Raw genomic sequence first — 26174 nt, 5'->3', positions numbered from 1 at the left:
CCTCAATGAGCTGTATTATGAGAGTTAACTGTAAAACTAATTCTCAGTTTTTTTTTTTTTTTGGTGTGCATGTGTGCACAAATTGTTCAAATACTTATTATAGTTGGTCTTCTGTGTAGAAAGTTAATCGAAAATGAATCTTAATGGAAAATGGGAATGGGAAGGGGAGAGGGAGGAGGAAGAGGGGTGGGAGTGTGGATTGGAGGGTGGATATGGTGGGTAAAATAACTATATTCCTCAAGTTGTTCTTATGAAATTTGCATTTCATAAAATTTTATAAAATTAATTATTTAAGAAAATACTGCAGATTAAAAAAATATACTGCAGATTTTTCCCAGAGTCAAATGGGAAGCAGATGGGTTAGTTACCTTTCAGGACTGTGGAAAAGTCATTGATTAAGAAATTAAACACTGGAAGAAATCCTAGCAAAATATTTAAACAACAGCATAGACTTTTTACTAATATAAGAAAACAATATATTATTTCAAGGGTATAATATATACATAACAAAAGATGAATTGTTTTATATTAATAAAGTCTATTCTTGCCAACAATTTTGTGACATTAAATCCAGTCAATATCAACAAACATAAAGAGTTAAGAATCATCCTTGAATTTCCTTATGCCCCCATAATGCATGTCTGTTGGAATAAGCTATATCATATGTTAACACAATAATGAAGATATTTAATACTAACAAAAGGTTCAAAGATAATTACCCTATAAAATTGTTTAAAAACCTACTCACAGACGCTCCTAATAATGTCCTTCAGTCTACTAAGAAGATAGTTAAACTTTTTTTTTTTTATTTGACAGGTAGACATTGAGAGAGAGAGAGAGACAGAGAGAAAGGTCTTCCCTCTGCATGTTCACTCCCCAAATGGCCACAACAGCCGGAGTTATGCCGATCCAAAGCCAAGAGCCAGGTGCCTCCTCCCGGTCTCCCACGTGTGTGCAGGGGCCCAAGCACTTGGGCCATCTTCCACCGCCCCACCCCCAGCAGAGAGCTGGACTGGAAGAGGAGCAACTGGGACTAGAACCGGTGCCCACATGGGATGCCAATGCCGCAGGCAGAGGATTAACCAAGTGAGCCATGGTGCCGGTCCCAATAGCTAAACTTTTATAAATCAGAAGCATTCAGTGGAAAAAAAAAAAAAAAAAAAGCATTCAGTGGTGCTATGGTGTAGGCTAACCCTCCTCCTGTGGCACTGGCATCCCATATGGGTACCAGTTCTAGTCCAGGCTGCTCCTCCTCAGATCCAGCTCTCTGCTAAGACCTGGGAAAGCAGTAGAAGATGGTCCAACTGTTTGGGCCCCTGCACCCACATGGGACACCAGGAAAACACTCCTGACTCCTGATTGGCCCAGGTCTGGCCATTGCAGCCAATTGGGGAGGGAACCAGCAGACGAAAGACCTTTCTGTCTCTATCTCTAACTACCGCTCAAATAAATAAAATCTTTAAAAAAAAAGGGGGGGGGCACATATGGACTTCAGTCCTTTCCTACCCTCATTATTGTGCTTTAGTCCCTGCCTTCATGGATACCATCAGCTGGCTAATTTTTTAAGTTCCAGATTGGAAGTCAATCATATTTCCTCTGTCTTCAGGGAGTTTACATTACAGTTAGCAAGACACCTTTGAAGAACTAATTATACAATTTATTATTTAATATAAAATGGTTTGGGGGGGGAAGAAAGTGGTGGTAAAGGATATATTCACATTCCTACACAGGGAGATTGGTAATACAACTTGATTTTATTGTAAGAACACAAATTAATGGAAATCACATATTAAGCATTATTTCCACATGTCTTTGTGAATTTTGGGATCCTGCTAAAATATTTCTCTTTGCCCCTTCTATTATGTAGAAATTATCTTTTTCCTTTTTCTTCAAGGCAAAAAAAAAAAATCTCTTAAACATCTTACCACACAATTCAACAATAGAAAAACTGAAAAAATTTCAAGTATATTATACAGGATACAGATAAACTCCAAAACTTTTCTGCCATCTTTTTCAACAAAATTTTTCTATGTACTCTGATCCTACCTAATACAGACCTACAGATCTAGAAATCACAATTCTTACTAATATTCCCAAAATATGCATTAAAGTACAGCAAAGGTTGATTAAGACTGTTTAATTGTGCATAAGCTATTAAACACAGTATATTCAAAATGAAACATTTTTATAAAGGTAACATTTGTAGGACAAAAAAAATCACTGGGGATTGAGGGCAGGCATTGGGCATAGCAGTTAAAATGCTGTTTACTATGCCCACATCTATCAAAGTGTCTGAGTTCAAGCACCAGCTTCAGTTTCCAGTCTATCTCGCTGCTAATGTACACTCTTGGGAAGATGGCTTAACTACTTGGATCTCTAAAAGTCACCCACATGAGAAACCCTGAGTAAGTTCTGGACTCCTGGATTCAGCCTGGCCCAGCTCCAGCTACTGTGGACATTTGGGGAGTGAAACAGATAGAAAATCTTGCCTTCTCTATGCCTTTCTAATAAAAAGTAAGTAAGTTTGTAAACTTCTACAAGAAAATGTCATCTATTCTAGATAACACTGCAATCATTTTGTCAAGTTACTGAAAAAGTGAAGTTGCAATATTCAACAAGTTCTACAGAGGGAGCCAGCACCACAAGGAATAAAGCTGTAATATATCAAACTTCAAGAAAATAACCACTATTGAAAATAATGCATTTCCATGCACCAACCTGAGCTTATTCTATTTTACCTTAATGATGAGCCAACTCAAAATGAGACAGTATTACCTGAAAAGTGAAATTTTTAGTGAGCCATATTAAAACTTATCAAATGTAATATCCATAACAAATACTTTTAAACATTTTTAAGTAGATGTTCATTGTAAATAATATTATTCCTCTAAGAAAAAAAGAAAAACTCATATAAGTTTCCTAAGCAAAGTAGAAAGCAAACATATCTGAAATCAAACAACAGTTCTAACTTTTCCTGCTTTTACACAAGTTATAGTCTCTCCAAGGGATAGTTATGAGGATTAAATTAGATCATAAAAATTATTTTTAAATGCCCCCTTCCTTGCTCTTTAGTATATTAATTGTTTCCAAAAAGAAATTAATAACTATAGCTAATGGAGAAAATTTTTCAATGATTAGATTAACTGTTGAGAGATATTAACGTATCCCCAAAATCCTTAAAGGAAAATAGGCATAATCCTTATATTATTTTTCAGGCATAGCTTCATTCTCACAACATTCCTATTTGTTGTAGATAACGGAGAAAAACAACTCCTCATTCCATCAGTTTTTGCTCCCTGCATTCTATGTTGATCACAATGAAAATTCATCCCATTGCTATCACATAGTGACCATTGCCAAGTAAGAACTACACCTGGACTACACAAGTCCTAGACAGAGTTTCTAGGAAACACTTCACCCTTTCCCTTAAAAAGTCACAGTAATAAAATGGCAAAGCAACAATCTTAATCCAAAATGATATTTGAGACAGAACTTCTCCACGAGTAGATGCCAGTTCAACTGCGTGTTCATAAGCATCATCACAGTCACAAAAACCTGCACACAGCAACCTTTATATGGTTTATCATAGTTCAAATTGTTTTCACATATATAATTTCATCTAATCCTTATTACACCTTATAAAATGAAATTGTCACCATTTTACAAATAAAGACATAAAGTGCAGAAAGGCTAGATGATTAACCCAGTTAAGGCTTTGAACTCTGTCAACCAGAACTGCCATTTCCCAGAATCCCCACCCCATATGGTTTCAGATTTAGTCACAATAGAAATTTGTGTAAGAATCAGGGGTCACAGTGAAGCAGGCAGAAAGGACACAACATAGGGGCCGCATTCCAATCTGCCCCTACTTAGACCCACTCCATGTCACCTTCTTGATCAACCAGGCCAAAGCCTATCACCAAATACTTCTCGGAAAACTAAGGTGGCAGGTGCGAAGCATCATCAGAGTTTCAATACAGCAGTCAGACACATCCATCTGTTTCCAGAAGAGTCCAACTCATTAACCTACATCAAGCCTCCTTGGTGACTTTTCTCTGATCTGTTGTTGGACCATTACTTCCTTAGTTTTCCCCACAACTGAGTAACATTTAATTCCTACAGCAAATTCCTTAATATTGATGGTGGCATTGAATCCTAATTGAAACTTCAAGGCTATAGCTTGAACCAAAATTCAGATAAATTAAGTTCTTCTAATGCTAAACTCACATCATCACACATCTTCAAAAGCAAAACAATGGTAATTTAGATTAATCCTTTCAGGGTTTTTAAAGTGTGCCCCTAATGATAGACATTTTCCATTTACCTATCATACATGCATGAATATCAGCCCAAGTTTAAACACAAAATTATCCCTTGTAACAAACTGCCTTCCTTTATTAGTCAATTTTTTAAAACAAAATATTTAATAATACAGATATTATTAATACAGAGCTTAAAAATCTAGGTGTAACAATTTCATAGAAGCAGTTATGAAATACTAGAATTTTAAAGTGAGATTATAATCATCAAATGGGGTGAACTCTGGTTTCAATCTGGTTTCATCTGGTTGAAAACCATTTGTTGGAGGCCAGCATCCCATATGGGCACCACTTCCAAACCAGCTCCTGTGGGGAGCAACTCGGACTATACTGTTACTGGAATTAAGACTTATTCTATGCATCTGCTCTCCCACAATATGGCGCTGGGAGAGAAGAAAACAGCTTCTACACAGCTGCCTCCAGTTCAGCCAATGAACTGTAGGACTTGCTCCTGATTGGAGGAGAGCAGCGTGCTCGGCGTGTGGGCAGCCGAGTTGGGATTGGTGGAAAAGGACTATATAGGAGGAGAGAGACGGCATGCACCAGGAACATCTAAGGGGAACACCTGTGCAGCCCCCGAGAGAGCCGGCCGGCGGTGTGCCACTTCCCTGCGGAAGTGGGGAAAGTGGCCAGGGGGAACCACCCTTCCACGGAGGTGGAAGGGACGGCAGCCAACCCGGGAAGAACCAGCAGCAAACCCGGGGAGGGCCGAGCAGACGAAAGAACAGCGCAGGGTCCTGTGTCGTTCCTCCACGAAGACGGGGAGCGACATAATGGTGCCGTGACTCGGATATGAAGCCTAGGCAGGGTTTTGTGTCGTTCCTCCATGAAGAGGGGGAGCGACAAGCTCCCAGCTAATGGCCTGGGAAAACCAGCGGAAGATGGCCCAAGTGTGTGGGCCCCTGCCACCTACATGAGAGATCTGAAAGAAACTCCTGGCTCCTGGTTTCAGTTTGGCCCAGCCCCAGCTGTTACAGCCATCTGGGGAGTGAACTAGTAGATGGAAGACCTCTCTCTTTCTTTCTCTCTCTCTCTCTCTCTCCATCTCTCCCCTCTCTCTGTAGTTCTTTCAAATAAGTATTAAAAAAAAAAAAAAAAAAGAAGAAGAAGAAGGAGGAAGAAGAAGAACCACTTGTTGGGTATATATATATAAGCATAAATTAACTTTAATGAATGCTAGCCTGGACTTCTTATAGAAAGCACCTGGTGATACCAGTAAAATAAGGAACAAAGAAACTTGAATCAGATTTAGTACTTAATACTGGAGGCACAGCCTCATAAGCACACATAGTGAATGCTATTATAAAGAGTTTAAACATTAACTTAAAAGTAATACAATAAATGGTTACCTTACAAGATTATGACTATAGACAAAAATCAACTTAAAAATTATTTTATGTAAAAGGTATTAGTAGCTTAGGGCAAAACTTCCAATGAAATTATCACAATTGAGGAGAGGGTATTTAGTGTAACAGTTAAAATGCCACTTGGGATTGCCACTCCAATCCCGAATTGGAGTATCTAAGTTCAAGCCCCAGCTCTGCTTCTAATTCCAGCTTTTTGCTAATGTGCACTCTTGCACCTAAGGCAGCAATAGGTGATGGCCCAAACAGTCGGGTCCCTCCATCCATGTAGGAGCCGTGGATTGAGTTCCCAGCTTCTGCCTTCAGCCTGGCTCAGCCCCAGATGTTGTTGGTTTTTGGGAGTTAATAGTGGATGGCAGATCTGACTTTCTGCCTTTCAAGCAAATAAACAAATTCTTAATCATCATAATTGAATAAATCAATTATGATGGATGAGGACAGATGTGCTCTAGAGAAAAGAGCTCCAGTACAGAAAAAATGTTGATGAAGATGCTCAATAAGGGGCCAGCATGGTAGCCTAGTGGGTTAAGCTGCTGCCTGCAATGTGGGGATCCCATGTAGATGCCATTTTGAATCCTGGATGCTCCACTTCTTTTTTTTTTTTTTTTTATAAAGATTTATTTATTTATTTGAAAGTCAGAATTACATAGAGAGAAGGAAAGGCACAGAGAGAGAGAGATGTCTTCCATCCGCTGGTTCATTCCGCAATTGGCCACAACAGCCAGAGCTGCGGTGATCTGAAGCCAGGAGCCAAGAGCTTCTTCTGGGTCTCCTACATGGGTGCAGGGTCCCAAGGACTCACGCCATCTTCCACTGCTTTCCCAGGCCATAGCAGAGAGCTGGATCAGAAGTAGAGCAGCCAGGTCTTGAACCAGCATCCATATGGGATGCTAGCGCTGCAGGCAGTGGCTTTACCTGCTATGCCACAGCGCTGGCCCCTGATCCACTTCTGATCCAGCTCTCTGCCAATGTGCCTGGAAAAGTAGCAGAGAATGGCCCTAGTGCTAGGACCCTTGCACCAATATGCAAGACTGATGGATTTCCAGGCTCCTGGCTTCAGCATGGCCAAGTCCCAGATGTTGCAGCCATTTGGAGAATGAACCAGTGGATGGAGGATCTCTCTCTTCCTCTCCCTCTATTTCTCTCACTCTCTCTCTGTTTCTCTCTCTCCCTCTTTGTGACTCTGGCTTTTAACTAAAATAATGAATCTGTAAAAAACAAAAAAAGACTAAGTACATGAGAAAAATGGGAAAAGGTTTAGTTATGTCATGTAATATGTGTTTGTAAAATGTATAATGCAAATGAAAATATAAATTTGGCTTATTTCATAAACATAAGGCTTTCTGTATCAAGTTTAACAAAAAAAGCTTTTTATCTTCTTGTGTCAGGAAATCAGGCATATGTAATACCTGATTGACTCTCCTCAACTCACTTAATATTCACCAATGGTCATTTCTAAAGTCACAGTATCATGAAATTAATTCAATCACCACTGATTGCATTATGATCAGTTACTGAGTCTTGAATCAGATACTAATCCCTTTTAAGATGCTACATTGGGGCTGGCGCTGTGGTGCAGCAGGTTAATGCCGTGGCCTGAATTGCTGGCATCCCATATGGGTGCCGCTTCTAGTTCCGGCTGCTCCACTTCCAATCCAGCTCTCTGCTGTGGCCTGGGAAAGCATACAAGATGGCTGAAGTCCTTGGATCCCTGCACCCACGTGGGAGACCCGGAAGAAGCTCCTGGCTCCTGGCTTCAGATGGGTGCAGCTCTGGCCACCGTGGCCAATCGGGGAGTGAACCATCGGATGGAAGACCTCTCTCTCTCTCTCTCTCTCTCTCTCTCTCTGCCACTCCTCTTTCTGTGTAACACTGACTTTCAAATAAATAAATAAATCTTTAAAAAAAAAAAAAGATGCCACATTGTGGTGCAGTAAGTTAAGCCGTTGCCTGCTACGCCAGCATTCCAACATACGGGCACTGGTTTGAGTCCTGTCTACCACTTCCCATCCAGTTCCTGGCTCATGTGCCTGGGAAAGCAGAGGAGGATGGCCCAAGAATCTGGGCCCCTGCCACCCATGTGGGAGATCCAGATGAAGCTCCTGCCTTCTGCTTGGCCTGGCCTAGTCCCTGTCATTGCAGCCACTTGGGGAGTGAAGCAGTGGATGGAAGATACCTCTTCTCTCTCTCTCTCTCTCTCTCTCTCTGTAACTCTATTTTTGAAATATATAAATATTTTTTTAAAAAAATTACTGTATATTATTACAGAGCTGCTCTGTGTGACAAGAAAAAGCTCTTAAATACAAATCAAGGGACTTGGATCCGGGTCCAGTGTTAACATTAAAAACAAATGTAACATGCAACAGCTCCATCAATGTGAATCTCACCATATTCAAGATAAAATATGGATATTATAGTTACAAGATTCATTTCTAATGTAAAGTACTACACTATAAAATATATGAATGTGGTACCTAAGAAAGGGACCATAAAAATGTTCTTACTTTAAAAACTGCACCTTATTTATAAAAAACAAAGAAATATTAAGTATTTAGCATTGTTGATCCTAACTGTTCTATATTTCAATTAACTTTTTCTTGCCAAAGGATTTCTCTTTCACATTAAGCAAATATATTTCGTCGTGAACAAAATCCATTCACTTAGGCAACCAGCTCTTAGATCACTCTTACCAAAATAATCGATGTTTTCAAAGAATTGCAAAGTCACAATATCAATAATACTGCATTAAGGTCACAGTGGATATTACTGATTGTTTCCAACAGCCTTGAACATATTCTTAAATATGTCACTTAAATAGTCACAAATTTCCCCTAGCTGGTTTAGAAACAGAGCACCATTTCCTAAGAAATTACGTGTTCACAAAATACCAAAGATCAGATCTAACACGTTCCTTTCCAATACCCTTTTTTCTTGCCTCTCACATAATTTATTTTTCCCTATTTCATTGTAATACTAAAGCAGTGCAAGGCTAAATAAAACACAACTAATTTTTACAGGACACATTTTAATCAGTAATTCTAAGAAAACGATTTTAATTTTTGACATGTCATTAAAGAGCATTCAATATTAGAGGGGATAATACTCCAAATTTAGAATAACATACATTGCTTGTAAAAGTTTACCCTTTACCTTACCTACTTTGTAGTCAAGTATATAATTTAAAAATAAATCTCTTTTCAAAAGGAACAGATAACAGAAAAAATCTGCAGCTATGAAGTTACCATCAACTACTTAACACTGTCTATGTTAAGTCGTATGGATACTTCTGAATATATTTATATTTGCCCTTGGCATCTGCTCCTAAGTTTTAATCTTTCTCATCTGGATACTTATGATCAGATCTTGATATTCTAATCAAGGTAATATAGAATTTATATATTCATAATGAATAGATGCTCATAAAAACAAAATGGATCTATTTTCTATAACTACAGATGTATCCAACAGTTAGAAAAACCATTACTGGCAAAGAAGCCTCCATTTATAAATGAAGTCACTATCCTTTAAACCACTTAACTGAGATATGACTGGCATACACAAAGCTATACAATACCTTTGCTTTAAACAGTGCCTAGGACACTAACTGACAAGGTAAAAAATATTTACTGAATAAAATAATGATATCTCTCTCATTATTTACAAAATTACAAGTATGACAGATTGAAAAAATCTAAAGAAGACCAATGAAAACAGTTCAACATTCAATCGTGCATACAGCAAAGCATAAATCCCAGTTTTGGAATAATCGCATCACAATTTCAAATGTTCAGCTTTACCTAGTTAAAATCATCCCAGAGAGTGTTCAGTATGTAGAATAATGAAAACCAGGAATCTGAGAGAAACCATTCTGCTAAAAGAAACAAGTACCATTACTCACCAAGTTTTCCCTGTTTTGTCGCATGCCTGTCTTTCCCAGACAGAATAATGAATACACTTGTGAGGCATGAGTGACTAAGTGTATATGGTATCTGAATCACCAGATTTCAGGAACTAAGAATATTTTAAATGAAAACATAGTTAATATTTTCAATATAAATCAATTCAAGATAAAGTTACAATTATATTCTCTTACTGTATACAGAATTAGAGTACACTTTTTTTTTTTTAATATTTATTTATTTGAAAGGCAGAGTTACAGAGAGGCAGAGGCAGAGAGAGAGGTCTTCCATCCACTGGTTCACTCCCCAGATGGCTGCAATGGCCAGAGCTGCACCAATCTGAAGCCAGGAGCCAGTAGCTTCTTCCAGGTTTCCCAAATGGGTGCAGGGGCCCAAGGACTTGGGCCATCTTATACTGCTTTCCCAGGTCACAGCAGAGAGCTGGATTGGAAGCAGAGCAGCCAGGACTCAAACCAGCGCCCATATAGGATGCTGGCACTGCAGGTGGCAGCTTTACCCGCTACGCCACAGTGCCAGCCCCACAGGGTACACTTTTAAAAAGCATGCCAAAGGGGCCGGCACTGTGGTGCAAAGAGTTAAGTCCCTGCCTGCAATGCCAGCATCCCACATGGGCTCTGGTTGAGTCCTGCCTGCCTTACTTCTGATCCAGCTCCCTGCTAATGCACCTGCGAAAGCAGCAGAGGATGGTCCATGTGCTTGGGCCACTGTACTCACATGGGAGACCCAGAAGTTTCTGGCTCCTGGCTTCAATTTGACCCAGCCCCAGCTGTTGTGGCCATTTGATGAGTAAACCAGCAGCAGTAAGATCTCTCTCTTACGTCTTGCCCTCTTTCTGTAGCTCTGCCTTTCAAATACATTAAATATATATATTTTTTTTTTAAAAAAAGCATGCCAAAGTGCTGGTAGACTATATTTTTTAATATGATGAATCAAGTCTACCTTAAAAGATTGGAATTAAGAAAGATTAAGGTCTCAGTGAAAGAGACTTCTACATAAAAAACAGGCTGGCCAGTCCCACATTGTCTTTTTTAAAAAACTGATTTTTTTTTTATTTGAAAGGCAGAGAGAGATCAATCTTCCATTTGTTTGTTCATTCCTCAAATGTCCACAACAGCCAGGGTTGGGACAGGCCAAGGCCATGAGAGTCTCCCTCATGACAGGCAGAGACCCAAGTTTTTGACCCATCACCTGCTGCCTCAAAGGGTGTGTATGAGCATAAGGAAAATGGGAATTGGAAGCAGACTCTAATAAAGGGATGTGGATACCCCAAGTGGAATATTGACCACTCCCTCAGATACCCAGCCTGTCTTCCACTTCTGTACCTTTGTACTGCAGGCTGCTGGCTTCAGGGTGGCCAGCACTAAGGGCTGGTGACTGAATCTGGAGCATGGAAGGGCCAGGAGACCACCATGTTTATGGTGCTGACAAAGTTCCAAGGTAATGTCCCTTGCCTCCCACCCTAGAAGCACAAGGGTCTCCCTGGGGTGAACAAGTGGGGCTGTCCACACAGCTCTTTCAGTTGGGCAATACTGATGGCAGGAGCCTTCCTCACATGCCTGCTCCCTGGGAACATACGGGTCCCAGGTCTTGAAGACTCTGACAGGACCCAAGACCTCACTGTGGAGAGGCTGTCCTGAGGTAGTCACTGAGGTACAGGCCAGGAAAGCAACCCACAAAACAAGGAGCGGTAGGCGCAGCCCCTTCCCACAGGTCCCCCTGTGTGAGAGGGCCTCTACCTCCCCCTTGGAAGTCTCAGGTAGAAGGGTGGCCATCACCGTTTTTCCTACACATACAAGTAGCCCTTTTGCAGCTGGGCTCCCAATTTTTGGAGGAAACAGGAGATGCCAAGCAAAAGAATGAACAAAAGGTGGCCTGGAGGCCTAGCTTTTCTGGGCTATGCCCATCCAGGAGCTGAAAGCAAGAAAAGCTGTCCGCTCACAACAATGCCCCCACAGCCTGCCCCAGCCTGCCCAGGTCCAGGGTCTGCAGTCAGAGCAGGGATGGGCCTCAAGTTGACACTCAAATAAGTACAGAACATGGGCCTCGAGCCTCACAGTTTTATTTTCTCCATGTTATCCATCCTTCCTTTCAGCACCAATAAAGGAAAAAAAAATCACCTTTTCAAAAAGAAAAACACAAAAAACAGGCTGTCATATGATTCCATATATAACACATTCTAGAAAAGGCAAAATTTTAAAAAGAAATCCAAAATACTAAACTTGATAATTAAGGATAAATGCGTTGACATGTTAAGGGAAAGCAATTTACTTCAAAACCCATCAAAAAAATAAAAAAACCCTGTCAAATTAATGGATGTATAGAAGAATGGACAGGTGATAAAGCAAATACAGTAAAATGAGAATAATAAAATCTAGGTGGTAAGGATATGGGTGTATAGATGTGAGTATTCTACGTTCAAAATTTATCAGAAAATCTAAGAAAAAATATCAATTACCTAAACTCTACCCATGGGAAAGAATTATAACTTGGACAGCTGAAAAAAGAAAAAAAAATTTTAAATGAATGAACACACTAACATGAATTTTTTTGGATAACATAAATAAATCCTTTAAATAAAGATATTGTACTTATTACAGTCTACAAAAGTCTAGGTTGACTGAGTACTTAATTCCCAAACCAAAACAGCTCTGTTACCAGATCTACAAATAACAAGTAACTAACCAAGGGTACAGTGATAGTCACCTTCCATTACCGACCAGATTTGGCAAAAAAGAAAGAAAATACACAAAATTTCTTGATAATACACGTGAGAACCCAAAATGGTTACTATAATCAAATGAGGCTAGAATATACAAATATTGTTAAAAGCTAGCACAAAATGGGTATATAATCTTTAAGAACTCTTTTAAAAAACTACCTCTCCACACACTGGTCCTAGCATTTTACAATTAACACTTAGTATGATCTCTTCAGTAAGAGAGAAGAAAGGAAACAATTTGGAAAAGGCTCAGGGAAGAACTTTTAAAAAAAAGCATTTAAAAGTACTTAGAAAAATCAGTAACTTGAAGAACTAATAAGTGTTGGAATACTCTATCAAAGAAGTTATTGTCCGCAAAGGCAAGTAAAAATTAAGATTATATTAAAGTAAACCAAGAGAAATTCGAGTTAGATGTTTAAAAACAATGTTTTTAACATCAGAGTGTTAAACATTAGGGAAACTCCCAAAGAAGTTTGTAAAGTCCATCAATATACTTAATAAACAGGCTACAGTATTAATTGACTTTCAGTGTTTATGTAATAATTAACATTATCATTTTCATACTATACAATGGGGAAGAAGGTAAACTAGCTAGAATGTAGAAGCATATAAAAGTTTTTTAAAGTTCCCTCTTTTTGCTTAATCTTAAGAAACTCAAAAGATTCAGATAAATTTAAAAATTCCCAAACTTTTCCTTTTTAACTAAAATCCCTAGGCTCTTGTGAGGTACCAATCTTTTAAGTACTACAACAGGGGAGAAGAACAGCAATGCAAATATCCAGGAATCCTAAATACAGTTACTTTTTGAAAGAGGCACAAAAGAAATACATTAAAATTTTTAAAGGCAACAAAATTTTATTCACACTTCAGACTTAACATTTAAAGTTTTATCTTATGCTAAACCATAGGTATGGATTTACTTTTTTATAAGGCAACAAAAAAAATTGTATTTCTCCATCTTCAGCATGGGAATGGAGGAGGCACCTTAAGACAGACCCAAAAACCAACAATGACAATTTATTATTTTTATCTCGACAAAAAAAATGAAGTGACATATTTCCCAAAACTTCTGTAATCTAGATGAAAAAACAATACTACATATTTTGATATTTATAAGGAACAATTCCTATGTTAACTTTATGTGACATAAATTATCCCAATCCTATTAGGCTGAAGGCCACAGTGTTTTAATTATACCTTTACATTTTATATAGTTTTTTTTTCTTTTTTTTTTTCTTTTTTGATAGGCAGAGTGGACAGTGAGAGAGAGAGAGACAGAGAGACATTTTATATAGTTTTAAAAACCAGATTGTTTACAGACATCTAGTTCTTAGAGTTAACTATATACAACCTATGGTTTAATGAACTTACAGTTCCTTGTGCTTGTCTTCAGCCAAAATTTGGTCATTTGGCTTCAGAGAATACCTATCATATAGAAACAAAAATACACTGGTCAGTTAAACAAAGAAATATATTTGCCTCACAGACATATGATTATCAACAACACTTAGTTGATCCCTACCAAACAAGCACTACTACACTGTTACAGATCTCTGATTTAACTGATAAAACACCAAGAATGTCAAAGCAGATGGTTCTTTGCTATTCAATTAGTCACTTCCACTGACAGTGCTTCAAAAATGCAAGATATCTTCACTACACTGTTCTATGGTGAATCATCTGTAATACTACTCTCATCCAGCCGTTCAACATCCCAAGAAACAACTACAATGTGAGGTATTTAAGAACTCACAAGGGGACAGCACTGTGGCTCATTCAGCTGCCACCTTAACACTAGCATCTTATGAGTGCAGGTGCCAGTCTATACTGCTCCACTTCGGATCCACGTCCTTCCTAATGTGCCTGGGAAAGCAGCAGAAGATGGCCCAAAGTACTCAGGTCACTGCCACCTACTCCTGGTTTCAGACTTGGCCCATTCATGGCCATTGCAGCCATTTCAAAAATGAACCAACCGATGGAAAATATATCTAACTCTGATTTTACAATAAATAAATAGAATATTTTTTAAAAATAAAAAGAACTGATAAAACAACATGCAGGCCGGCACCGCGGCTCAGTAGGCTAATCCTCTGCCTTGCGGCGCCGGCACACTGGGTTCTAGTCCCGGTTGGGGCGCCGGATTCTGTCCTGGTTGCCCCTCTTCCAGGCCAGCTCTCTGCTGTGGCCAGGGAGTGCAGTGGAGGATGGCCCAAGTCCTTGGGCCCTGCACCCCATGGGAGACCAGGAGAAGCACCTGGCTCCTGGCTTCGGATAGGCGCAGTGCGCCAGCCGCAGCGCGCTGGCCATGGCGGCCATTGGAGGGTGAACCAACGGCAAAGGAAGACATTTCTCTCTGTCTCTCTCTCTCACTGTCCACTCTGCCTGTCCAAAAAAAAAATGCAGTTACTACTTTGTATCAGGTTATGTATTAAATAGTGAGATACATGAGGAAGAACTAATTTTGAAGTTTCTGACTCAGTCATGTACCATCTTAATGAACAAGGACCAAGTGCTTCAGTTTCTTTTTTTTTTTTTTTTTAAGATTTATTTTTTATTTATTTGAAAGGCAGAGTTACAGAGAGAGGTAGATATATATAGAGAGAGAGATCTTCCATCCACTGGTTCACTCTCAAATGGCTGCAACAGCTGGGGCTTGAGCAGGCCAAAGCCAGGAGCCGGAGCTTTTTCCGGGTCTCCCATGTGGGTGCAGGAGCCCAAGCAGTTGGACCACCCATCCTCTACTGCTTTCCCAGGTGCATTATCAGGGAGCTGGACTGGAAGTAGAGCAGCTGGGACTCTAACTGGCACCTATATATAGCCAGGGCTTTAACTCACTGTGCCACAGCGTGGCCCAAGTGCTTCCCTTCTTTAAGTCTATAAAACAGAGGTTGCTGTAAATATTAAATCAAGAACATTTCATAGTACTGTATATTTGTACCACTGAGGGTAAATACTTTCTGAGAGGCATATGGAAACAGATAAACAACAATAATAATAATTTCCAGGCCTTGGGTTTCTATTTGTTCCAGGCTTTTATAAAACTAATCTGCCTGACCATGGTTCAAAGGTCCAGGTGAAAAGACCATGTCAGCTTCCCTTCTCTGTGTGCTCTCTCACAAATCTCTTTGCTCACTTTATAAACAGCCTATCTTTCACCCATCCTTAATGGAAGTGAACTGTATGCCCTGCAGTGTTCAACGAGGAATGATCCATGAAATTTTGTCTGCAACGCCGTCTTTAAAGAATGACAAACTAATTACAGGGCTTCCTGTTTTAAACATCATTTCTATAAAGAATTAAGCTAAAAATCAGAAACTGGGACTTCTGAGAGTATGTTCTGTTTGCAAGCATGGAAGATCTCTCTCTCTCTTGCTCTGTGTGTGTGTGTGTGTGTGTGTGTCTACTTCTCTCTGTAATTCTTTCAAATAAATATTTTTTAAAATTTTAAAAATTTTTTAAAATCTGGTGAGGAAAAGTGCAAAAGAAGTACAAATTTGGGGGGGGGGGATACAAAGTTTTTTAATGCTAAAAAAGTTGGAGCTGACATGGCACAGCAAGCTAAGCTGCCACCTGTGACGCCCGCATCCATACAAATGCGAGTTCAAGTCTCAGTTGCTGCACTTCCAAATCAGCTCCCTGCTAATGTGCTTGGGAAAGCAGAAGAAGTTGGCCCAAGACTGGCCCTTGCCACCTAAAAAGAAGAACCAGATGGAATTCCTGGCTCCTGGTTCAATCTGGCCCAACCCCATTGTTGCTGTCATTTTGTTAGTGAAACAAGGGATGGAATATCAATCTCTAACTCTGTTTTACAAATAAATAATAAATACATCTTTAAAAAATAAAACTTGTTTATTTTTCTGAAGGATAGTGGATATGAAATCACTATGGTATTAAGAGTCTATTAAAAAGGATGAATTATTAGTTTTATTTAAAGTTACAAAAACCATATACATTGGGGTCAGCGCTGTGATGTAGCAGGCTAAGCCAAAGCCTGCAGTGCCAGCATTCCATATGAGTGCTGGTTCAAGTCCCAGCGGCTCTACTTCCGATCTAGCTCCCTGCTCTCATGCCTGGGATAGCAGTGGAAGATGGTCCACGTGCCTGGGCCTGCACCCACGTGGGAGACCCTTATGAAGCTTCTGGCTCTGTCTTCCGTCTGGCCCAGCCCTGGTGGTGTGGCCACTTGGGGAGTGAACTAGTGGATACAAGATCTTCCTCCCTCCCTTCCTCCCTCCCTTCCTCTCTCTCTTCTCTCTTTTCCAACTCTTCCTTTCAAATAAATAAAAAATAAATTTAAAAAAGGAAGAAGAGGGGCCAGTGCTGTGGCTCACTTGGTTAATCCTCCGCCTGCAGCACCAGCATCCTATATGGGCGCCAGGTTCTAATCCCAGCTGCTCCTCTTCCAGTCCAGTTCTCTGAGGTGGCCTAGGAAAGCAGTGGAGGATGGCCCAAGTGCTTGGGCCCCTGCGTCCACATGGGAGACCAGGAGGAAGCACCTGGCTCCTGGCTTTAGAACGGTGCAGCACGCCGGCCGTGGCAGCCATTTGGGGAGTGAACCAATGGAAGGAAGACCTTTCTCTCTCTCTCTCTCTCTCTCTCTCTCTCTCTATGTCTATGTCTATGTCTATGTCTATAACTCTACCTGTCAAATAAATTTAAAAAAAAAAAAGGCAAGAAAAAAAAGTCATATACATTAATATGTGAAGTACTTATTTATCAAAATACACTTATGGAACACGAAAGTTTAAAAATTTGAAACCACTGGATTTGATGATATCCTTTTTTTTTTTTGACAGGCAGAGTTAGACAGTGAGAGAGGAAGACAAAGAGAAAGGTCTTCCTTCCACTGGTTCACCCCCCAAATGGCCGCTACGGCCGGTGCACTGCGCCAATCCAAAGCCAGGAGCCAGGTGCTTCCTCCTGGTCTCCCATGCAGGTGCAGGGCCCAAGCACCTGGGCCATTCTCCACTGCCTTCCCGGGCCACAGCAGAGAGCTGGACTGGAAGAGGAGCAACCGGGACAGAATCCGGCGCCCCAACCGGGACTAGAACCTGGGGTGCCAGTGCCACAGGCGGAGGACTAGCCAAGTGAGCCGCAGCACTGGCCAACATCCCCAACATCCATGTTTTAACAAAGTGCTTGGTACATACATAAGGGGAACTTAACTAATGCTACTTTTCTGTCTGGCTTGTGAAAGTGAAACATGAAAACACATTTTGGGCTCAGTTGTGTGGCACAGCGGGTTAACGCCTTGGCTTGCAGCACAGGCATCCCATATGGGCGCCGGTTTAAGACCAGGCTGCTCCACTTCCTATCCAGCTCTCTGCTATGGCCTGGGAAAGCAGTAGAAGATGGCCCAAGTCTTTGGCCCTTGCACCCACGTGGGAGACCTGACCTGGAAGAAGCTCCTGGCTTTGGATCGGCGCAGCTCCGGCCGTTGCAGCCAATTGGGGAGTGATCCAACAGATGAAAGACCTCTCTCTCTCTCTCTTTTTCTCTCCTCTTTCTGTGTAACTCTTTCAAATAAATAAATCAATCTTTAAAAAAAACACCGGCCGGCGCCGCGGCTCACTAGGCTAATCCTCCGCCTTGCGGTGCCGGCACACCGGGTTCTAGTCCCAGTCGGGGCGCTGGATTCTGTCCCGGTTGCCCCTCTTCCAGGCCAGCTCTCTGCTGTGGCCAGGGAGTGCAGTGGAGGATGGCCCAAGTGCTTGGGCCCTGCACCCCATGGGAGACCAGGAGAAGCACCTGGCTCCTGCCATCGGATCAGCACGGTACGCCGGCCGCGGCAGCCACTGGAGGGTGAACCAACGGCAGAAGGAAGACCTTTCTCTCTGTCTCTCTCACTGTCCACTCAGCCTGTCAAAAAAATAAAAATAAAAATAAAAACATGCATTTCTTATCTGAAAGACCTCACAGTTCATTAGCAAATCAGAATAAAATAACTACTCAGAATATGAGAGTTACAATAAAGCTAAATAGTACAATGTATAATGGTAACAACACAAAATAAAGTTTGTAGAGGAGAGTAAATCTACAAGATTCAAAAAAAAGGGAGGTCAGGAGCCGGCGCCGTGGCTCAATAGGCTAATCCTCCACCTTGCGGCGCCGGCACACCGGGTTCTAGTCCCGGTCGGGGCGCCGGATTCTGTCCCGGTTGCCCCTCTTCCAGGCCAGCTCTCTGCTATGGCCAGGGAGTGCAGTGGAGGATGGCCCAGGTGCTTGGGCCCTGCACCCCATGGGAGACCAGGAAAAAGCACCTGGCTCCTGGCTCCTGCCATCGGATCAGCGCGCTGCGCCGGCTGCAGCGGCGGCCATTGGAGGGTGAACCAACGGCAAGGGAAGACCTGTCTCTCTCTCTCTCTCACTGTCCACTCTGCCTATCAAAAAATTAAAAAAAAAAAAAAAAAGGGAGGTCAGCTTTTATCTGTTTCCCAACTTTCTCCTCCTTTCCCATCTTCTGTGTCTTCTTGCTCCTTCCCCCAAAACAACTTTCCCTTTTAAATTCTCAGGATAAGAATCTGAAGGGCCTAAGAAAAGGGGCCAGAAGAAAGGGTCCATAACAGGCAAGAACAGGGGAGGCAAGAACAGCTTGATTTTGATCAAAATGCCCAAGGGGAAACTTTACTCTCCCAATTTTCATGTCTTTAACAGTGAATTTCCATGATCCATTCTGAACTGTCCTCCAAGCAAATTAGTGATCTACTCTCAAATACGCTTTAAAGCAGTCAGTCTTCCTAAAGTATTCCTTTCTCTGATTTGACTTCTCAGATTCCAGTAACTTTTATTCATATCTTTGCTTTTTTTTTCTTAATTTTATTTTCATTTTTTTCTTGACTCTTCCACACTGCTATCTAAGAATCTTATACATATATAGTACCTGGTATTGGCCAAACTACAAAGTTTGAGGACATAATACCCACAACTGCTTTCTTTCCCAAAGTAGCTACAAGTTGCAACTACCCTCAGGTTCAATAAATTCAGAAGGATTCACCGAACTCACTTAAAGCTACTGAATGCTCAGTTTCAGTAAAGGAAAAGACACGGGCCAAAATAAGCCAAGAGAAGAAAAACCTAGGGCAGTGTCTGGGAGGGTTATATATGAATGAGTCTCTCCTTGTTCTGTTTCCAGTGAAGTTAAGACAAATTTCCCTCTCAGGATCAGTATGTGACAATGTGGCACAGAGTAATGCCAACCAGGGCAGCTTCAGTGTCTATAGAGATTTTATTGAAGCTTCATTATGTAGGCATGATTGACTGGTAAACCGTCCATATGGCTGAACTCAGCCTCCAGAAGGACTGACACCATAAGAAAAGTCCTGACTTTAAGTCTCATGGCTGACTTTTTGGTAACACTTTGGCCGGCCCCGGCTATAAACAAAGATACTTTTATCAATTATGGTGTCAATTACTACCCAGATGGACCTCTCTTTGAGCAAGGCCAAATTCTTTAGCACACATGTACCTTGTACATGTTTGTTTATATGTCTATAAATATACTGATATTTATATAGATTCATTTATAAACTTCTGACTCCAGATCAGCATGTCTCATAGAAATCTCCTTTATTGATATCTACTTATTTTTTTTAAAGATTTATTTATTTATTTGGAAAGCAGAGTTACAGAGAAGCAGAGAGAAAGAGATCTTCCACTAGTGGTGCACTCCCCAGATGGCCGCAACGGCCAGAACTGAGCTGATGTGAAGCCAGGAGCCAGAAGCCTCCTCAGGATTTGGGTCATCAAATCGGAAGTGAAGCAGTCGGGTCTCCAACCAGCGCCCATATGGGATGCTGGCACTGCAGGCAGTGGCTTTGCCCGCTATGCCACAGCGCTGGCCACTACTGATATCTACTTTATCCAACCTTAGGTTAATAACCATTTGAAACACCACTAAAATAACCTATAGTGGAGTCAGCGCTGTGGCATAACACTTAAAGCCGTACCTGCAGTGCCGGCATTCCATATGGGTGCCAGTTCAAGAACCTGGCTGCTCCAGTTCCAATCCAGCTTTCTACTGTGGCCTGGGAAAGCAGTAGAAGATGGCCCAAGTCTTTGGATCCATGCACCCAAGCAGGAGACCTGGAGAAAGCTCCTGGTTTCAGATCGGTTCAGCTCCGGCCGTTGGGCTCATCTGGGGAGTGAACCAGTGGATGGAAGATCTCTCCCTCTCTCTCTCTCTCTCTCTCTCTCTCTCTCTCTCTCTGCCTCTCTGTAGCTCTGCCTTTCAAATAAATAAATAAAATCTAAAAAAAAATAAAATAACCTATAGTTATTAATAATATATCCTGCTGCCTAAAAGAATAATCTTCTAACCTTTAAAACTGGAACACTGACTTGGCTTGCAAATTAGAAAAAGGTCAGTCTTACAGGTGATCTGTTTCTCCAGGCATCTTAAAGACATTTCCAAAGTTCATCAACTATAATCAAGCTCCACATTAATACAGAGTTATTTGTTTTGTTTTGTTTTGTTTTGTTGACAGGCAGAGTGGACAGTGAGAGAGAGAGACAGAGAGAAAGGTCTTCCTTTGCCCTTGGTTCACCCTCCAATGGCCGCCGCGGCCGGTGCGCTGCAGCCGGCGCACCGCGCTGATCCGATGGCAGGAGCCAGGTGCTTATCCTGGTCTCCCATGGGGTGCAGGGCCCAAGCACCTGGGCCATCCTCCACCGCACTCCCTGGCCACAGCAGAGAGCTGGCCTGGAAGAGGGGCAACTGGGACAGAATCCAGCGCCCCGACCGGGACTAGAACCCGGTGTGCCGGCGCCGCAAGGTGGAAGATTAGCCTAGTGAGCCGTGGCGCCGGACAATACATAGTCATTTGTAAAGAAAAAAATCTTCATAAAACACCTTTAAAAAATACACCAAAGATAGTGCATATAAACTAAAAATGTCTTAAACTCATTTTGAAAAAAGAGAAAGTGTAAACTATATAAGTAAATGCAGGGCTGGCACTGTGGCATAGTAGGTTAAGCCTCCGCCTGAGGCATCGGCATCCCATATGGGCACCAGTTTGAGTCCCAGCAGCTCCACTTCTGATCAGGCTTCCTGCTAATGGTCTGGGAGAGCAGTGGAAAATGACCAAAGTGCTTGGGCTCCTGCACTCACATGAGAGACCCAGAGGAAGTTTCTAGTTTCCAGCTTTGGATCAGCCCAGCTCCAGCTGTTGGCGTCATGTGGAAAGTAAACCAGCAGATGGAAGACTCTGTCTTTCCCTCTCTCTGCCTGTAACTCTGCCTCTCAAAAAAAAATTAATAAACCTTCAAAAAAAATAAGGTCAGCACCGCGGCTCACTTGGCTAATCCTCTGCCTGCGACGCCAATACCCTGGGTTCTAGTGGCAGTTGGGGCTCCAGATTCTGACCCGGTTGCTCCTCTTCCAGTCCAGCTCTCTGCTCTGGCCCAGGAAGGCAGTGGAGGATGGCCCAAGTCCTTGGGCTCTGCACCCGCATGGGAGACCAAGAGGAAGCACCTGGCTCCTGGCTTTGGATCGGCACAGTGCGCCTGCGGTAGTGGCCATGTAGGGGGTGAATCAACAAAAGGAAGACCTTTCTCTCTGTCTCCCTCTCTCACTGTTTAACTCTGCCTGTCAAAAAAATTTTTAAAAATTAAAAAATAAAAAATAAAAAAGCAATGTGGCTGGCACCGCAGCTCAATAGGCTAATCCTCTGCCTGCGGCTCAGGCACACCAGGTTCTAGTCCTGTTCGGGGCGCCGGATTCTGTCCCGGTTGCCCCTCTTCCAGGCCAGCTCTCTGCTGTGGCCAGGGAGTGCAGTGGAGGATGGCCCAAGTGCTTGGGCCCTGCACCCCATGGGAGACCAGGAGAAGCACCTGGCTCCTGCCTTCTTATCAGCGCAGTGCGCCGGCCGCAACATGCCAAACACGGCGGCCACTGGAGGGTGAACCAACAGCAGAGGAAGACCTTTTTCTCTCTCTCTCACTGTCCACTCTGCCTGTTAAAAAAAGAAAAAAAAAAGCAAATGTAAAACAAATATGCCATCAGGACCACAATCCTTACTGATTAACTATAGGTATTTCCCACTGAAACATACAGTGAAGTTTGTTTAGTGTGTTTTTAACTATACAGAGTTCTTAACTTGGTATGTCCTGTTTTGTCAATCTAACTGCTGTTGACAAAACAGAACATATACAATGTGTTGTAGGGTAGAATAATGTTAATGTTCTAAATCAGTAAATGTCAAAGGAAAAAGTCAACTTAACAGAATTTCCCACCATATCTTTCCCAGAATAATGCAAAGCATGGTCTATTTTTGGTTGTGCTTTGCTTCCGAATGACATGATTTTGTGGGCATTCTGCTTTTACAATCATTTTAAAGATTCAAATTGAACTCAATTCCCAAAAATAAGAGATAACAAAATGGTACAGTGGTAGTCTATTTCTCAGGTTTTTTTGTTTGTTTTTGGCTAACTTAGTAGAGGAAAATGACACACATACCAAAGAGTAAAGGATGTGGAAACGAGAGAGAGCAGTAGAAAGGGTCCTTTTTTTTTTTTTATCAGATCTCCAGCTTCCACAAAGAGAACTTCTAAGTAGATTAAGAGTCAAAAGGTCAAAGGTCAAAAGACCTACATTCTCAGCCTGATTTTGTCATTAAATTAAGTGGGCAGGTCACTTAATTTCTCTAATGATACTAGAACCATGTCACAGGGTTGCTATTCTGATCGAGTAACATACACAGAAACTGGCCAGCACCCAACTTAACACTTATTAAGTATCTCTCCCTGCCCTCTTACCAGAATACCTCTAACTGTATAAACAAACAATGCCATTAGCTCAAGAACAGCAACATTCACTGCTTTTATAAAGAAATGAAACAAACATTTTTTATTCTCAAGTGCTCTTTCCCTGAAGATTAGCCTACCATAAAATTGAAGGCCATGAAAGGTCTCTGTGGAGACACTAATGTCCAGAAGTAGCCTATCTGTAAGCAAGATGCTGGGCCCAACCTCACATAAATTATGTCAAGCAAAGACTTGGTAGATAGCAGGAAGAAAATATAATATTCTCCAATTACTTGGAACTAAAACCACCCTTAAAATTTAAGTAAAAATACACAGAGCTGCACAAATATTACCACATAGTCCATCCAAAGAATGACAACAATATCACTGCAAACCTTTACAGAATTGACAGACCCAATAAGATAGACAGTGTGAATACGGTAATATTTTTAAAAATTACTGTGCTTCAGTTACCTCTCTTAAAAAAAAATTATTTAATGGTATTTGAGAGGCAGAGTTTCAGATAGAAAGAGGGAGAGACAGAGAGAGAGGTCTTCATCCACTGGTCCACTCCCCAAATGGCAGCAAAGGCCGGAATCGGGCCAATCAAAAGCCAGGAGACAGGAGCTTCCTCCAGGTCTTCTACTGTCTTCCTAGGCCATTAGCAGAGAGCTGGATCAGAAGAGGAGCAGTCAGGACTCAAACTGGCACACATATGGGATCCCAGAGCTGCAACTGGATTCATAACCTACTACACCACGGCTGGCTCCTTCAGTTACCTCTTTCAACCACAAAATAAAGGTTGAGGTTTGGTGGTTTGGGGTAGAGGTTAAGATGGCAGTGAAGCAGCCTATATTCCATATTAGGAGTGTGTGGGTTTAAGTCCCAGTTCCACTCCTAATTCCAGCTTCCAGCTACTATTCAGAAGAGGCAGTCTGGGAGGCAGCAGGTGATGAATAAAGTATAAAGTTCCAGCCACCCACACTGGAAACAGACTGGGTTTCCAGCTACTGGCTTCAGGCCTAGCCTAGTGCCTAGCTTTGTGAGCATTTGGGAAATGAACCAGAAGATGGGAAAACTCACTCACTCTCTCTCTCTCCCTCCCTCTCTCCCCCTCCTCCTCTCCTCTCCTCCTCCTCTTCTGTCTTCCTCTTCTTCCTCTTTTCTCCTCTCCTCCTCTTCCTCCTCTCCCCCTCCTCTTCTCCTCTCCTCCTCCTCCTTTCTTCTCTTCTCTGCCTCCTCCTCTCCTCCCTCCTCTTCCTCTTCTCCTCCTCTTCCACATCCTCCTCCTCCTCCTCTTCTGCTTTTTAAATAAAATAAATTAAAACCTTATGCTAAAAATTGGAGCCAGCACTGTGGCACAGCAAGTGAAGCCTCCACCTGCAATACCAGCATCCCGTATGGGTAGCAGTTGAGTCCCAGCTGCTCTACTTCCAATCCAGCTCTTCCAGTAGAAGATGGCAAAAGTCCTTGGGCCCCTGCACCGATGTGGGAGACCAGGAAGAAGCGCCTGGCTCCTGGCTTCAGATCGGCGCAGCTCCGGCCGTTGCGGCCATCTGGGGAGTGAATCAGCAGATGAAGACCTCTCTCTCTCTGCTTCTACCTCTCTAAACTTTGCATTTAAAATAAATAAATAAATCTTTAAAAATAAATAAATAAAAAGTAAAGGTTGATTAAAATATATAAGAAAATAAATAATGGGGATCAGAAGTGTTAATCAGCACAATGTTTGAGATTGAAGCTGGAATCAAATTTAAGAGGCTTATACACAAACAGATTAAGAATAAATCACTGGGTTAGAAAAAAATAATAGCAAAAAGTTACAAGGTTTAAGAAAGTAATATTTTTAATTCTCATTAGCAAAGTAGATGAGAATTAAGACTCAATTAGACAAAGCTGAAGAATTAAAAGTTTTAAATCTAAATTCATAAAATAGAATATATTCTTCATACTATTTTTTCTTTAAATGCTTTTTATTTTTATAAAGTAATTTGTAATTACTCAAAATGACCAGGAACTGATTTTCATTAAAAGAAGTTGTAAAAATTTGGTACTTGGAAGATGTCACTGCTTAGCTCTTGGATAGCAACAATAAAAGTGGCTTATCTTATAGCAGACTTATCACATATTCATAACACATTTTTATTTTCACTTCTGTTCCCACAACCCCACTGCAATTTACCTAAGTAACCACTAGCATCTTATTGTCCAATACACTGGAATTTCTAGGCCTTATTTTATTAGACATCTTTGTTGCATCTGTTATAATTGACCACTCATCATATAAACTCACTACATTTTGTGAGACTGTGTCTTGGTTCTCCTGCTAAGTTGACCATTTCTTCTAAATCTTTTTTTTTTTTTTAAGATTTATTTATGTATTTGAAAGTCAGAGTTACACAGAGAGAGGGAAGGCAGAGAGAAAGAGAGAGAGAGGTCTTCTATCCGATGGTTCATTTCCCAATTGGCCACAACAGACAGAGCTGCGCTGATCCGAAGCCAGGAGCTTCTTCTGGGTCTCCCATGTGGGTGCAGGGGCCCAAGGACTTCGGCCATCCTCTACTGCTTTCCCAAGCCATAGCAGAGAGCTAGATTGAAAGTGGAGCAGCCGGGTCTCAAACTGGTGCTCATATGGGTTGCTGGCGCTTCAGGTCAAGGCGTTAACCTGCTGCACCACAGCACTGGCCCCTGTAAGTCTCTTTTCATAATTATTATTTATCCATCCATCCACTAAATTCCAACTTTACAACTCACTTGCTAAGGTTCATCTAGTGGTTGCCTTAAATATCATCAATATATAATGGTAACAAAACTATCATTTGTATGCCAAATAATGAAAAATTAAATATACTTACTATAAATTGTTCTAGTCATGAATTCTCTATCTACTAAAAACATAAGTAAAACTGTCTCCTAAATATGCTCACTTGGACATCACATAGTCATTTCAAGAAGTAACAAACCTAAACTCAACCTCTCTAGGCCCTCTACTATGTCTACCTCTCGTACTTCATAGCTCAGATGTAAATACTGCCATCTACTCAGTCACCAAAAGCAAAATTAGGAATGCTATCCCTAACTCTTTTGCTATCTTCATTAAATTAATCATGAG

The 26174-nt window shown here is 41.4% G+C and overlaps 1 protein-coding gene across 2 annotated transcripts in view; it reads right to left on the bottom strand.

The window, feature by feature from the left end:
• The window catches only part of ADK (adenosine kinase), a 604142-nt gene that overhangs the window by 508461 nt on the left and 69507 nt on the right, over positions 1-26174 (bottom strand). For both annotated transcript variants that reach the window (XM_008269935.4, XM_008269936.4), the window contains exon 3: positions 13694-13747. In XM_008269935.4, coding sequence (XP_008268157.1) covers positions 13694-13747 — 54 coding nt within the window. The remainder of the gene's footprint in view (positions 1-13693; positions 13748-26174) is intronic.

This window comes from Oryctolagus cuniculus, chromosome 15, assembly GCF_964237555.1.
Source record: "Oryctolagus cuniculus chromosome 15, mOryCun1.1, whole genome shotgun sequence".
NCBI classification, from domain to species: domain Eukaryota; kingdom Metazoa; phylum Chordata; class Mammalia; order Lagomorpha; family Leporidae; genus Oryctolagus; species Oryctolagus cuniculus.
Note: the sequence above shows the minus strand (reverse complement) of the source record. Positions and strands in the feature narration are given on the sequence as shown.